This window comes from Anopheles ziemanni, chromosome 3 (genome assembly GCF_943734765.1).
Source record: "Anopheles ziemanni chromosome 3, idAnoZiCoDA_A2_x.2, whole genome shotgun sequence".
Lineage (NCBI taxonomy): Eukaryota > Metazoa > Arthropoda > Insecta > Diptera > Culicidae > Anopheles > Anopheles ziemanni.
Window position 1 is genome coordinate 34,428,752 of NC_080706.1, and position 15,906 is coordinate 34,444,657.

Below are 15,906 nucleotides of genomic sequence, written 5' to 3' on the forward strand. Positions count from 1 at the left end.
ACGTGCGTTCGTAGTTTGAGAAAGCGAAGAAAGTATGTCCATATTATGTGCTCGTTCCTGGTGTTGCACGATGTTGGCATCGAATATTGCACCAGACCACACCAGCTCGGAAAACATCCCTTTTTATTATGTTGTTTCGATGAAAGCAGAGAGTAACAAACATGTTCCAGTTTTAAACGATAGCCTCTCGACGCATCGACTGGGGGTTTTACCGCTATCTTTTGCGTCCACGATAAAGATGTGATGTGTTTCACTCGCGCCAGTTGTGGGCCTTTCTTTTCCGCCCGTTTCGTTCGACACTGAAAGGGCTTCCGTAGGCTCTAATTGATCCATAAACCATAGCATACGAAGTCCGGCAGGTTTATGATTTATTTGACTCACCAAATACCACATTACTTACCGAGGTCGGGGAGGAAATTGCAGCCCCGAGCGAAAATGAGCATGTTTAATGGAAGTGTTCGTTTCTTTTTTTATGATTTACATTAATTTATTGTCCCAAAAATGCCATCAAGCAACGCAGCGCAGAAATCATCGCTCGCGAGCGAGCGTTTGTGCGTTGAAGGTCTCTTGCCAAAATTGTTTCCGGACAGTTCCACCCTGCGCTATGGTCTTTTATTCATTGCCAAACGAAGTGTGCTATCTTCCGTGTTGAGGCAAAACATAAGCAGAAGCCAACGAGGGAAAAAACAAACTCCAACGGTCCATGCTCCGGTGAAGATAAATAAATTATGCAACGGACAAACCCTTCCGTCCGTGGGCATCGGAATTCGTAATCAATCGGCCGGGCGCACGCAAAGGGGAAAAGCAACCATGTCCTTCGACAAAACACTTGTTCCTCTACCGCACTACGGACATGCCGCCACCCTCAACCACTTCCTTCTTCATCTACTTCATCCCACTGCAAAACGACGCTCGTTTGGTTCGGCGTTTCGATGTTTTGCATTTATCAACCGGAAGAGAGAAAAAAAAAAACGGTGGCGATCTTCCGAGCACTTCTTGGTAAGTGCAACAACTTATCCCAGCACGAGGCATACGAGCCCTGTGCGTAAGAGTCTTTGTGTCTGTGCGCGAGCGTTTTTTTGATACCGTGAAGCAATCGCATCCGTTTATGCTGTGTTTATGGTGTCGCTCAAGAACAAGCAGCAAATTTACTTTAATTCGATTAAACGGCTATCAACGGGATTGTGTGTGGCCTTGTTAAAATGGTTTGCCTCTATTTTGTGGTGGTAAAAAAGAAGCCACAAAACTTGGGTGAGCCATGAAGATTGTTACGATAAGAGCTGTGAAAAATGTGTTTCACAAGTTGATGATTTCATTTGAATATTTTTCAAAGAATGCAATCTAAGCTATTTTGAAATTACTTTTCGATGACGAATTGTTTTCATTCATGAGTTATGTTTGTTTATGCATGCAGTGTTGGAAAGCTATACCGAATGGTGAAGCAAGGTAGATACAACTTTTTAAATTGATGACCTTTTGCAACCCTCTTTCGGAGTTGGTGGCGCCGTAAGTCGGTCCCATTAAAGGAAGGAATACGCTTCATAAATAAACAGGCGGTGGCACTTTCGCGGACGTTATTCGGCACAAACTTGTTGGCATCGGTATCGAGGCCTTTTTTTTGACAGACGAAAAGGAAGTTCGAGCGAGTTTTCGCGATAGTGCGAAAAAAAGGGGGTAAAATATCACCAACCATACATGCGTTTGATGTTCGCGTACAAAGGAACAATATGAATCACCCACCAAAAGCTTGTGCGCCTTTTTCCAAAGTAAGAAATAAAAAACCACCCTCGTTCCGCTCGGAATTTAAAGAAATAGCTTTCATTTCCTGTCCGGCCACGGAATTTGAGTACATTTTTTTTCTCGAGCAAAGAGGAAAAGATGAGATGTACACAACACATGAGTGGAAAAAAAAAATTCCCCGCACAAGAAAATGAACACAAATTAAAACCAACGATTAACTTAAGCGACCCGCATCAAGATGCTCATGTTTTGCCCTCGAAAGTCGCCCCCGAAAAATTGAGCCAATGGCGAACAAGACGCATTATTTGCCGGGTTTCTCTTTCACTGCGAAGGTTGCCTAAAAAGCGTACTATGAAGTTGCACGAGGTCCATTTAAATTCGAATAAATGTTTCATACGTGCAAATAAATAAAAACTGCATTCGCAAATGGTCGAATCAGAGATTGTTCAACCATGGAAAACCCGATGTTTAATGTTTCGTACAATGGATGGAATGAGTTCGTGAAATAGTAATGAACAGAGAAAGGTTAGGCACGACCAATTGCCTGCAGGAGCAACATTTCACCATCGTTATATAAATATATCACATACAACGAGAAGCGAGCAGGAAATTGGACGATGATTAAGGCGGAGAAGATCTTCATGAAATATTAAACCTCCTTACGGCGATGCACAACGCACGATCGGATTGTAAATCGTGGTAAGTTCAAGCTAGGCCGCGTGCAAGAAGGCGCCCGATGCGTATGCTGAAGATCATCATCACACATCCCACCCAAACCCTAGCGTTTCTTCCCGACTTGCGTTCTGTTCAAGTCCGCGTACTACAAAACTGCTCTCGATCGAGTTTTGTTGGGCACGTCCCTTCGCAACACTGGATGGATTGTTTGTTTACACATTGGAAAGATTTTCCCGCCGTCTGCCCGCAATGTGGCCGCACTTGAGGAGCAGCATGCATCGCTGCAATGGACGTCGCTCCATCATCATCATCTGCATGTTGGGACCATTAATCAAGTATAATTTATTCAATTATACGTATTTAACCATACTGCACAAACATGGCGAAGCGAAGGAGGAAAAAAAACACCATCAGAAACTCACGAACAAATGTTCGAGGATCGTGATCTTCCCACCAAATTTAAGTTGGGTCTACCGAAAAATTGACGCACCGGGAAATTTCGGTGATCAACAAACTGGTTTCAGTAACGAGCGCTAATGCCGGCCTGTTGCCAAGTCAGTACCGTAGCAGATATGCACTCTAAGACGCTGAGAAACGTTCAACGAAACAGATTTGAGTATTGAAAATGGAGAAGTTGCGCGATGGCCTTGAAGACGGGGAAACCCCCTGTTTCAGCTATCGTTTTATCGCAAGCGTTTGGGGACATAACTCTTACCGCTGTTCCATTTCAAATAATTTCATTCCATTTATCAAATAACGTAATTGCCTTAATTGTTTCAAAAACAAAATTTTAAGTTTTAATCGAAAATAAATTAATTAAGAGGATAAACGACTTTCGTTTATGTCCAGCAGTTGTAACGCTTTAAACTCGTCTTCGTAGGTCGACAACCGGACAACTGTACTTCCGGCAGACACACTTTACGGCTGCCGGAGGAAAGTCTTCTGAATCACCACCTTCATCCACTTCCTTCCTCTGCGATGCGCTGGCTCATGTTGCACATTTCGGCTGCTGGGTCCCGCCATATTTCCCGGTGTCGTCTCAATCAAACGGTTTTCGGCCGGCATTTTCCACCCACTCGGGGGGGGGAGCGGAAAAAGGCGGCAGAAAAAATAATTAAACAAACGAACGAAACGACGAACCGAACGTGAACAAACACAAACGTTGTGTGCGAGTTGCGTTTCGCGTGCGGGCGGAGGCGGCCGAAAGAAATGGAGAGTGAAAACGTGAGGCGCAACATAAAATTATGAGCAGTTTCACTCGGCCGCCGCTTCGATGGTGGGTGTACAAGTGAGGGCGTGGATAAGATGTTTCTTTTTTTTTGGTTTGTGCCGTTTTCATGTCAGTAACCGCAATCCCATGACGTCGTTTGGTATATGGTATCTTGCGGAAGGGGAAGGAAAGAAGGAAAAAAACCCCGGACCAGCCTCTCTTGATAGGAATTGAAATCGAGAGTTTCGACTGCATCATCATCATCACGCCAACGCCCGAAGTCGACCGATGCACTTCAGCACGATGGGCCCGCCAGGGGAGGAGGGGAATAAAGAGGGTGAGCAAGATAGCAGTGTATGGGGGACGGAACGGTTCAAGAGGGTCATGTAGAATCCCGGGACTCCGACGGTTCCGATGCGTTTGTCGATACAGACGAGGTCAACGCAATGGGATGCAAACCCCGCGGGGAAAAGCCATAAAAGACGTCGGTGGTCGCAACGGAACGTACAATGGTGCAATTCTCCCAAATGCAACATATGTAGGATGATGCAGAGTGTGTGTGTGTGTGTGTGTGTGAGAGATGAAAAATAAACAACACGGTTTGAACTGCGAACGATGAACTGATTTACGAGTTTAACAAAGATTAAGTGAAGACTAACTGCTGCACGACACAAAACCTAACCCCGATTCGATTTCCCAAAATGTTCTGCCAGACAATGTTGAAACATTTGTCAACGTTATTTTTTTCCCGAACATTAATTGCACTTACGATAAGAAATTGAGTTCCATAAATCAAACAAGAGGTCACGCTACATGAAACAAGAAACCACATGGTACCACTGGCAATGTTACCATGTCGATCTATTTTTATTTTCGTTAAAATTTCCTTTCCTTTAGCTCTGTAAGTTACTCTCAGAGATTATCACAGAGCACGAGTAAAAATCCAGTAAAACAACTTCCAGTTTAAAGAGATCGTTCGCGACTCCTTTTTACCGCCACGGAAACGTTCAGTGGAGATCGTGGTGTTCCCGACCAGATCCCTGAGGCATTATTCCGGACCGCAGCATTAAGTTGCCATCTGCCATCTGGCCGAACCGGATTTCTTTTATCGCCTGCGTCCTTGAGCATACCGAATTTGCCGGTGCGAGCCGTTTTTTTTAACGGTCGCTACAGTTAATGACGGTTCGAACAAGAGTTTGTTTCGTCATAAAGCGTACGAAAACGAATGCTGAAGCATGCGTGAAAGTGTTGATCATTATCGCGAAATTAAATGCTGGTATCAAGGAGGCGTCAATGCGTTTAGGATGCTTGTAAGTGGGGGTGTATAAAACAGGAAAATAAGATTATGGTATCAAACAGGGTAGTTTTTGTACTTTTTGTAGTGTTGCTTTACAAATTTACAAAATACAATTCATAAGAAGAGGATGGCGTAGCATATTTCGACTTTCTAAAATAAAATTAAAAACACAAGCTGATACATTCAGCGTTGCCGCAATAAAGTCTGCATCGATTCATCGTTGCCACATGTCATCTTATGTTGGCAGATCCACATCGTGAGTCTATTTTTTCAGAGAACACCAAGCGTATATCTAAAAAAATGACTCGCAAAGCCAACCAATTCATCTAACCATTTTAACGATTTCTTCCGAACCACAGAACACATGTGCGCCGAAGGAACGCGAAAACGTGAGCGCGTGAAGTTATGTGTCATTTTATTTTAAATACACAGTTTTTGATATCTTAAATCGTTTCACAACATATTTTTGGCAACCATTGGACCTCCCCGAACAACGTGTTTCGTTGACCAACGGCGCGCGCGGCTAGCGGGCCAACGGAGAGTTTGTCCATCAGTCGGATGCCGTGGAATTAAAATGGCCTTTTTTGTCGCTTTGCTGTGTGTTAAAATATTCCTAGCACGTTCGGTTTCTCCGGCAAGTGTAGAGTTAAGAATCAGCCATCTAGCGATGGCTTTACATCGGTATTCTCTCCATCTCTCCATCCGACAGTTGAATGGCTTGGCGACGGAAAAGCCTTTGGCTAGCTCAGCGGACCCGAAACTATCCTCCAGGGTTTCCCTCGTCGTCATCTAACCCAGCCACCACTTGCCTTGATTGAAATTCCATTCACAGCCTCACAGGGAAGCCGCTCGAGTGGACCACACGCAACTTTCTCGGAAGACTCGGAGAAAAACAAATAAAATCCTTTTCGTAAAACTATCCACAAGCAAGTGGTGAGTATGAAATGAAATAAAACCAAAACCGTTCCACAAGCAGCAGTAGCAAAGGGAGGTAATTAGGAACGCTTTGGCACAAGAAACAACACGTTATCAAAGGACCGGGTTGGACGAGTGTGTGCCAATCGTCCACGCAAGTTCGAAGGCCGCATCGTAAAACGGTTCCAGCAAGGACGAGACAGTTTGGCTTTCTTTTCTTTCCGGACTGGGAAGCAGTGGTCATCAGCTCGTCGTGTCGTCGATACTTGTTACCGTGTATCCTGCTGGAGCTGCCCGGTTTGGCAACGCAGTAATGGCGCCTGCAATCCTGCACCAGTGTTGCGAAAAGAGAGATGCGCAGGACAGAAGAGGAAATGGGAGAGCCACTCCCCTTCAGGACCGTCTTCACGGAGCCGGTTCTCCATTTAATGTTGTGATGGAGGGACTTGTTTTACCCCGAACCAAGTCCTTCGATGGTTTGGCGAACTATAGTAAAATAAAAATAGATACCGCATAAACACACAAAGCCAAAGAAAAGCTATAAGAAGAACTTTCGTTCGAGTTGATTGTTGTACCGCTCAAGGGCAGGAAAGTAGCGATGACCATGATGATAATGATGGCGGTGATGGCCTTTCCATCTACTCGCATCAGGCTACTCGGAAGACTACTAGCATTTTGATAGTCGAAGACACGCCCATCCCCTTGGCTCGGCCGGGGATGCCGGAACCAAAGCCATCATCTGGAATCACTTTAGCTCCCGGTGCAGGCTACTCCCCGGAGGCACTCGGGACGAGGTTCATAGTTCTTCTCACACCATGTTGACATAAGACTCCACACGCACCCTACACGCCCGAGTTCCCCGGCGTGTCACTGGAAGCAGCAGTTTTGTCATATGTTTGTTGCGTCTTTGGAGCGTAGCTTCTCGCTCGCAGGAGCGCACAGATCGTTAATCTTCCAACACCCAGCACCCAACAACGCCAACATGTTAAACAGGGCATCCGGCTCCGAGGGTTGCGATCGATAGCGATTCCATCATAGTTGTTGCTGCTGCTGCTCGGTGTCCTATCGCTCCCCGGGTAAACCGGAAATGGGAATATGTAAAGGCACGTGTTTTTCTTCTCCACTGTAACATCGAACGAACGTTGCCCCCGGGGGCAAAGTGTGGAATGACAAAAGTGCTAGCGCATCGTAAAAAGGGTTCAGAACATTCCTCACAGGCCGGCAGTATCGAAAGGATGGAAACCAGCATCCCATAACGTGCGCAGGGCGATTAAAGCAGGGTCGGGTTTGTTAGGGGTGAATTTGATTGCATTTTCTACCGTACCCAATTTCTTAGAAATTGAAAACGAACTGATTCTCCAAAGAGCGGATCATCATGAATTCGTAATGAGCTCTGCTTTTGGGCCGTCTTTTTTTTCCTCTGACTCGTTCCCAAAATGCAGCTTACAGATTTTGTTTAACCTCATTTTGTCGGCCGGGCAGGCGAAGGACGCGTCAGCGAATAATAACAGCAGCAGCAGCGGCAGCAAGCCGGTCGTTGTGGTTCCGACTGGCCTACATTTCCGCGTCGTCCGGTCGCCGGAAGTGTGACACATAATTCAATACCGGGCCTGGTAAAGCACGGCTAAGCCTTGCTCGGAAGCTGCTTAGGACTTGAGATGGAAATATATTCTCGCTTCGGTCGGTCTATAACCTCGTGTTCAAAGGAAGAAATAAAATCCACGGACGTCTCGCGTCTGAACGGTTTACAAAGTCTCTAAACTTGAAAGAAATGATGCATCGCTTAAAGTTGTTTATTATTCAATAAATCCAGTTTTGAGATTTCGAGCTTCTTTAAGGCTTAAACATTAATTAACAAATTAAGCAACAAACTAAGACCATAGTCCAGTCATAAGAAATCTAGTAAACGTTTTGCAACATACATATGCATGACAGTGAACGCGCAATGTTTTGCAGCAATCGCCTCACAGAGATAAGGCGTGCTTATTCAAACTTCTTATCAGTATCGTCCCAGCCTATAAAACAAAAACGATGATCATTGCGAATTGCACATTCATTCCATCAGCTTCACGAAACAGGAAATAGATCGTTTTTTTTTGCTTACTAGAAATTGTAATCTTTCTTCTTTGAAGCTTCTTTCTGACTCAAATCAACAGTTGCAACCGTACAGGGTTTCTTTTACAAAAATGCAAATACCATGGGCAATATAATGGCATACGCTTCGCGCATTGCATTTGTACATTGCAGACGGTTTGGCGGCAAAGAGCATGTACCTTTAGCTTATCGCTGCCAGCTGTCTTTCTGCATGATTATACGCTCTGTGTCATCAGAAGGGAATTACCTTACGCCAAAGAAATGATCCGCTTCTCTCCGACTCGTACAATCTCGAGCTCTAGTATTTGATATACATGTCATATTTGACCAGTCTTTACTTCCGCCTTCACCCTACAATTTTTTACGCTTGTGTTCATCCACCCGTGCAGACATCGCCCAGGGTCACACGAACGGGGTGATCGATTTGTAAACAACCGTATGACCGACGGATGTTTGAGGGATCGTTGTTTGTTCCCAGTGGTGCATTTGTATTTGCCTTTCTCGGTCCTTTCCTCCGTGGGTTGGAGGTCAAAAGTCGGTGGTTGATAATCTTTACCGAACATCCGGTCGCTGAACGCACCGGGAGTTCACGATCTCGCACGATCTTACCAGTCAGACGCATGTTTCGTCCTATCAACGGGAAATACCCTTTTCTGCGATCATTGGTAATTAATGCTTCTTTGTTTTATCTTCAAGTAAGACAATATTTTATCATTCGATTTACCTGCTATGAAATTCTCGCGCCATTCCGAAACTCGCTGCCAGTAGGTGCTTCGATCGACGCGCTTCGTTGAACGATCACTGGATTTAGTCGACACGGGAGAAGAAGTAACCGGCACCAGAAGCGTGCCCAGAACTAAGCCCAGCAAGGCAAGCGCTAGGCGAAGATGCTGGTTTGCCATTGCGGTACTGGAGGAACATCTGCTGTGATGAAGCAGGCCTTCGGCCGGTACTTTCGGTTCTTCCTGTTGATAGGGATTCAATTTTCTTCGCTTTCTTCGCCGTCCATCTTCATCGTGAGCCAGCCTGCTGTTGCCCACGGCCTGCTGATGCAGATGCTGCTTGCATTGTGCTACGTTTTCTTGTAACAAATCAAGTTTCCCGTTGTCATCGCGACCGGAAGAAACTACCGAAATTGCCAATGGTCGAACATGACGTTTGAGTGGTTCCATTGTTTTCACGCAATTCCACCGTAAAACCCGGCCCACGTGCGGGGATGGAAGTTACCGTGGAGAGAACCACAGCAGTGCCAGAACACCGATGCAACGCACTACCGACTACTGCACTCACGTACACTGCTGCTGATGCTGCTGCTGCACATGCATCGAACGGGCATTCCGTCAGACCAACACGAGCAAGCCACACTCTGTAAACACATCAGCACAGGCGTCTTCCAGGCAGCGGCGACGTTCCTGCACCTTTCCGATTCTCTTCTTTCTCCCGGTGGCCAACTAACACTGGGCCATCTTGTCGCCGTTGGGCGTACACTTCACTTTTTCTTCAAGAACGAATGTTTCCTCGCCAGGGGAAGCTGGAAACAATATCAACACAATGAACAGCAGGCGAGGCGAAAAAAGCAGGTGAATTCCACCGACCGGAAAAGGGCGTCGAATGCTATTGCGAAACGGAACAAATGTGGAGGAAAATTTCCACGAAAACTAGCATCGAAGCGATGGCCAAGTGTTGACGTTGACCTTTCCCTTCTTTATTTTTTCTTTTTCTCTCCCGGGGGAGGTTTTCTGGTAAACAACTACACTTCAGGCTGCCCGTCGCTTGGAAAACAAATAAATCGACCTCGCGAACACAATGCGTTTTTCTGCTGTCGCCACGCAGGCGAATGGAAATTCGATAAAACAGTGAGAGCAGGATGAAAAAAGGCCAAACAATATAACACACACGCAACACAAAGGACAATCTTCGCACGCTTGGAAGATTCCGCAGCGTCCCGTATCGTCACGAGGGCTACTAACCGTACATCCAACACGCTTCACGGTCTGACTCGAACTGACGATATGATTTTTCTGTAGACAGAACGAAACTGACAGCAGTAGTGTTGTGCTTCTTTGACGAGATTCATTCATATGAATCTTTCACCTAAGATTCATTCAGACGGATTCATTAATCTTTAAGGATTCGAATATTCAAACTTTAAAGAATCTGTAAAAACCTTAATGAATCTTCATGAATCATTCATGGATCTGTGACGATTCTCCAGGATTATTTCATTGACGTGGATCATGCGAATAAAAAAAACCAAAAAGGTGGGCCCCTCTACCCATTTCTGGCTCATCACTTTTCATCAGTTGACGTATCGTTGGAATTCATGCATCTTTCGACGAGAGAATCTATAAAACGCAAAGATTCATTCCGATTCATGAATCCGAATCTGAATTACACAACACTAGACAACAGCGTTGTTTGTGTGACCAACATATTTACCTTATGGGCAAGGTTTGCTAAGCTTCATGCACCTTGGCCACTATTTGAAATGATTAATTTGTCAATAACTTTTAAATTACAGAACTATTCCACACTCTCGTTTGGAAGGTATTTTCAAGATTACTATTTTTTGAAAAAAATGTCTTCAGTCCTTGGATTTTGGTAAAATAAAGTGTTTACGAATCAAGTAAAGTAACCTTGGTCGGATAGTGCTAAACTACTCAATTTGTTAATTACTTTTTAGTTACTGAAGCAAGTTTCACAATTGACCACTTGGATTAAAGATATATTCTAGATACACTAATTTATGTAAGAAAATATGTTTCCAGGTATTGTAGTTATATAGAAATTTGGATTCCAGAAGAACGTCCTCCCCACGATTAACGGCATGTTCATAATGTTCCTATTATTTTACGGTAGGTGACGCTATCTTTAGAACAATTCAAAATTGCCGCTGCACGCCATTTTCAGAATCAAAGTTCGGATTAAATAAAAAAGGAAACAAATAGGCCTGTTTTTAAGAATTGTATGTTAGAATTAGTATGACTAGAAAACACGTGATTTTGTTTTCGGTGGCTTACATCAAACCTTATTGCTAATCGTAAGTATCTAAATCGCAAAAGGACGAAGACGGCAGCATGCAATGGAGTGTCATGGAAAAAAGGGATTATTGTTCGTTCATTCGTTTTAGTATTGGATGCCAGTTGGGCGTTGAGCTCAGTTCGAGTAGTCACGTTGTTAAAATGGCCGCTGCCGATGGATCGGCACTGGTGGAAGGCGCCATTCGACAGGCGTCTGTTTAATGCTGTATTCTATCGTAAGTTGTGGATCAGCTCTACCGTTTCCGATTGGTTTGGGTACGGGAAGCACTCGTGTCGGGGCAGGAATGGGTGGAGGAACGGGTGCCAGCCGGAGGACAGTGGTTAAGATTGGCCGATACTGCTGATCGTCACTGACGTCGCAGGTGGATGAGTGGTACTTAGGTTGGGAGATTTCTCGTCGGACCATCGTACTGCCTCTGATAAGGTGGATATTGTGGTTATGTTGTATGGAGGCAGCATTCACCGGTTCCCGTGGACTTGTTCCACGCACCTTATATAACCGCCACGGGCGTCTATTCCACCGTGTACAAGCGGCTGCCGAAGGACACTGGCGACTCCTGGCGTACAACACCATCAACACCAAGAGGAGAATGGAAACGAGCACCACCAGGACCGATACGGTGAGTAAATGCCACAGAGGACCCGGTCCAGATGAGGCAGGCCCACTATCGAGGGATCCACCTACTCCGGCGTGCTCACAATACGGCGGATCGAAACCGGGATCGCAATGGCAATGACCCTCACTGTTACAAACCCCTCGTCCATAGCAATTGTGCGTACAGTGCTTTCCTCCTAATCCCCTCGCGTTTAGCCTCTCGATTGTTTCACAATGCTGCCGATAGCACATCTTTCCATCGCCACATGGTGCTCCATCAGGCACGAACGCTGGAATTTGGCCCCGTTGGTCAGGCCCCAGGTCTACGTACGCCGCATGGCATACCACGTACCTTTTCGTTTCGTTGCCTTTTCTGACGTTGTGCCGTTGATCCCCATTGTACACACCCAGTTCTAGCTCCTCCTCTTGTTTGTGGTGATGGCAGAAGAGCACTCCACAGAGTACGTCCGCGGTATCACACTTTCGATAACTCTCTACTGGACGACCCTGATACCCGCAATTGCCATACTTGGTGCCGTGCGAGTTGCTCGCGTAACAGGACTCACTGGCAGCGCGTCCCGATGGACCCCACAGGGCCCGGCACTGTTCCGTTCGGGTCCTGCACTGTCCCCCGACGCAGTATGCTTCTCCACCGGCACACACTTCCGTGTCCCGTCGGTGCACATCCGGGGGGCAATACTCCGACCGGCCGGTACAGTACTCGGGAAGATCACATTCACCTCGTTCAACCCGGCAAGGAATGGCCGCTTCTCGCAGTTGACAAGTGGCTAGATCACAGCAGTCTCCGGTGGCGCACTCTGCCTCCTCCCGCAACCGGCACGTGGCCGCATCACAGCAGTGATTCTCACACGCCTCCTCCAGCCCACAATCACACTCCTCGCCCGCCTCGACAAACCCATTGCCACAACTCGCCACCGCCAACTGGGACGGACGGTTCCTAAGGCAATGGTGTAGACCTCGGCTAAAGCCCATCGCCAGCTGCTCCACACTACAGTTGCTCCAGTGCTGCAGCGGCAAGCCCGTCACCGAATGGGTCATGACGCAACGCTTGGCCGGACAGGTACAGTTCGCGTCCTCATCATGCTCCATCGAGAAGCTGTGGCCCATCTCATGCGCCAGGGTGCTAGCCTGTACGCCTAGCGTTTCCGTGTGTATCCGCACGATTGCACCGGAACTCTGGTCCGAACACATACCACCGACCTTCGCCTTGCCGATTACATTTTCCCGGAACTCGACCGTCGTCAGTAGCTGTGCGTGGTCATGGGGGTATTTATTCAACAGTACCCGAGCCCGGTGGTCCAGGAAGTCTTTGAGTGTGTCTTCCGCTCGCTGGGATACGTTGATTTGATCCTTTTCACTCCATATCACTATCTCGGTGAGCGCGATGAAGATGTTTAGTGGGTTGTATAGCTGTGGAAAAATAGACGGAAAGATGTTAGACTAATTTTTATAGAAGATAGCGCCCTTTTCGTAGAAGCTACTCTTATATCTTAAACACTTGCATCTCCAGCTTACCATATTGATATGATTCACTAGACTTGCACAGTATTCCTTCACGTGCCATTCGTTACGGTTCAGCTTCCGGTAGAGCGAATTGTCGACCACGAGCAGCAACTCCACGTACCTCGAGTGTCGGTTGGCCTGATAAGGTCCCTTGATGGTGGTAAAATGGTTCCGCCTAGTTCGACGCTTCACCGACGGATGTCGGTTTGGTATCTGCAGTCTAGTTAAAGTACGTGTAGTCAGTGCGATCAACGATCGGATGGTTCGCTGTGAGACAATCTTACCTTCGCAAAAAGTGCACCCCGCTCGATTCGTCAAACTGGATCTGGAACGTTCCTTCCGATCGTTCCAGTGTCGCCCGGATGCGGCCATCACAGTTGGTCAGTTCTATGTGGTCCAAATCGGAGGATCTCTCCCGGTACTGCTCGCACCCGCCGGTCGTTGGCCCACCTTGACTTCGGATCAGTTCTAGGACGGTGGCCTTGCCCTGGTGACTGTAGGTCAGTGTTGCCGTATCCTTCTTATCCGATGGCATCAGAAGCGGATAAATCGGATTAAGGACGGCGTCGTCTTCGTAGGTCGCTACGGGTGGAAAGATGAAGAAGGAAAGATGTAGAAAAGTGTGATAGAGTAGTGGATAAAATTGGAATACAAATTAAGTAAGCGAAGGGCGTGGCCGGTTGAGCGAAAGGTTAGGAAAACAATAAAATTTACCCCCGCAATAAAGTGCTAGCAGGATGTGTGGAATACCCTTTGTGCACAGTGTTCTATTTCCAACCAATGAATAGGTCATAAGTATTTTAACACGTAAATAATACTCTCTTGTATAATGGAAGGTTAACAATTAATTAAAACACGACATAAAATCACATTATTGAAGCCATAGTTTTTGTGCCATATACGTTAGAATTTTTTTTATTTATACCCAAACCCACTGTGCTCAATTCCGCTCGAATAAATGAACTTCCAAAGACGCAATCGTTGAAAATGAACTGAAAGAACGACCGCTTGCATTATTGCACCTCTCTAATACGAGAGAATGTAAAGCGGATGCCTTAGAGATGAAGCTGCTGAAAGAAGCCAAGAAAACGAAAGCCAACGCAGCAGAAGTTCTTTGTTGTCTCATCGGGGACTCGCACCCAGCTTCCATTATGGGGTGTCCGCGAATCGAATTCCTCCCTTTTCTCCTCGCTGCATTCGTTTTATTCGATTTTATTGCAGTTTGATTGCTTCTGCCAACTGCGCAACGATCCGCGGGATGCAGCGGCTCGGTTGCATAGAGTTAAGGATGCTTATGTGGGATTTGGGAGAAGTAGAGAAGCTCCATTTTCGACAGGGTATCATGCAATTTTGCAAGCAGCACATCGCAGGCGATAAAATCCACGACGTGAGAGTGGATGGAAAAAGGAACGTCCGCCGCCTTATCGGAGCGCGAGTGCAATGGTTTACTTCTCACCCCTTAGCGTTACGACTATTTCGCTTGACGGCATTACCATGGCAACGCACCCCCGTGCACGTGGAACTCACACCAAGCCCGGAGAATATTTTCCCCGGCTAACGCTCGTTCTCTCTTGCTCCAACACGACAGAGCATCAACAAAGCCAGCTGTGTTGCCTTACGTTGGCGTTCAGCGTCGAAACTGGGTCCATTTTGACGTGCGCCCGGGAGGGTGGCGGGTGTTCGGCGGGGGGCTGGGTTTCTCTTTATCTCGCGACGCGTCCGATCAGCTGTTCCGGTGTACTCTCGAGGAGCGCGTGCCGTGAGAAAGGGCTGCGTTTGCTCGACCCATTCCCAAACAAGACCAAATCGCGATCTCCCGATGGGGTGACGTGGGGTTGGTGGGTGGTGGGTGGCAGAACGTTGTCATATCAAGCGTAAACAAACTAAGATCGTGTGTTCGTCACGCCCAACCAGGCGCCTCCTTTCGGTTCTCCGTCGCTTTTTTGCCTTCTTCTCAGACGAGGAACGGAAGAAAACGGTGTGTTTATGAATGCACTTTTATTGATTTGATTGAGTAGGGTGGGTTGAGAGAAACGGGAAGATTGTGGTGCAGTTTATCGTTTAGAGGAGACTCACGTGCTTTTCCATCGTCTCGTGCATTTTCTTGGGTTCTCGCACTATTAACACGAGATTGTAATGCAAAGACGGTGCCGAAGTAATAATCGAGCTTGTTAGTATGGTTTCAACACGAAAGTAGACGATTGCTACAGGTAAAGTTTGGTCAACAAGGTTCAAATCATGCATTGATTGAGCCAACGAAAGATTTAAAATAGAAAATAGAGTTAGTGTAGGGCAGAACGGAAATGTTTATAAAGCACGTGCCAAAATGTTTTGTTCATTTGTCAAATTTAAGTAATTTTATAACAGCTGATGTCCTAAAAGATTTAGAAAAAATGTGTCCTAAAAAAAAAAGTGTTTTTAAACAAATATTTATGAGAAAATTGTGCCCATCCGATGAATTTTCATTTTAGCATCAAACTTTATCCTCATAATCTACAGCACAGTTTAAATTAAATTATAAGAACACGTTAAAGTAACTGTTATTCTCGATTCTACACTGTTGCCAGCCAGTTACGAGAAACGCTTACCAACCATCGTTTTCAGATGATTCAATGTGTCTGGGACAGCCCCACCGCCACCTGTACCATGACTAACCGTCTCTGTTTACACGCTAGACGGTGGAAACTCGGGCGGCCGAAGGAAAAAAACCCCAACCAAACGAGTCCCTTTTAAAACAGGTGCCAACGCCGCGAAACGAAGCATTAACATTCGCGCAAGTGGTGAAAAGCATCCGAAAGGAGGTTTCTTTAATTTC

General features: G+C 46.3%; 1 protein-coding gene across 1 annotated transcript; it reads right to left on the reverse strand.

The window, feature by feature from the left end:
* Positions 1-7,820: 7,820 nt before the first annotated feature.
* Positions 7,821-15,686, reverse strand: LOC131284623 (disintegrin and metalloproteinase domain-containing protein 28-like). Its single transcript, XM_058313486.1, has 6 exons — positions 15,680-15,686; positions 13,376-13,673; positions 13,104-13,311; positions 11,210-12,998; positions 8,656-9,057; positions 7,821-7,852 (listed from the first exon to the last, which is right to left on the reverse strand). Exons 1-6 carry the CDS (start codon positions 15,684-15,686, stop codon positions 7,821-7,823), a joined length of 2,736 nt encoding a protein of 911 aa, XP_058169469.1.
* Positions 15,687-15,906: the final 220 nt, after the last annotated feature.

Excerpts from the sequence above, each read along its gene's own strand:
- LOC131284623 (XM_058313486.1), bottom strand. Across the intron at positions 13,312-13,375 it reads GGGGTGCACTTTTTGCGAAG|ACTGCAGATACCAAACCGAC; the intron begins GTAAGATTGTCT and ends TACTTTAACTAG. Across the intron at positions 9,058-11,209 it reads ACCCAAACCAATCGGAAACG|TTTCTTCCGGTCGCGATGAC; the intron begins GTAGAGCTGATC and ends CAATTTCGGTAG.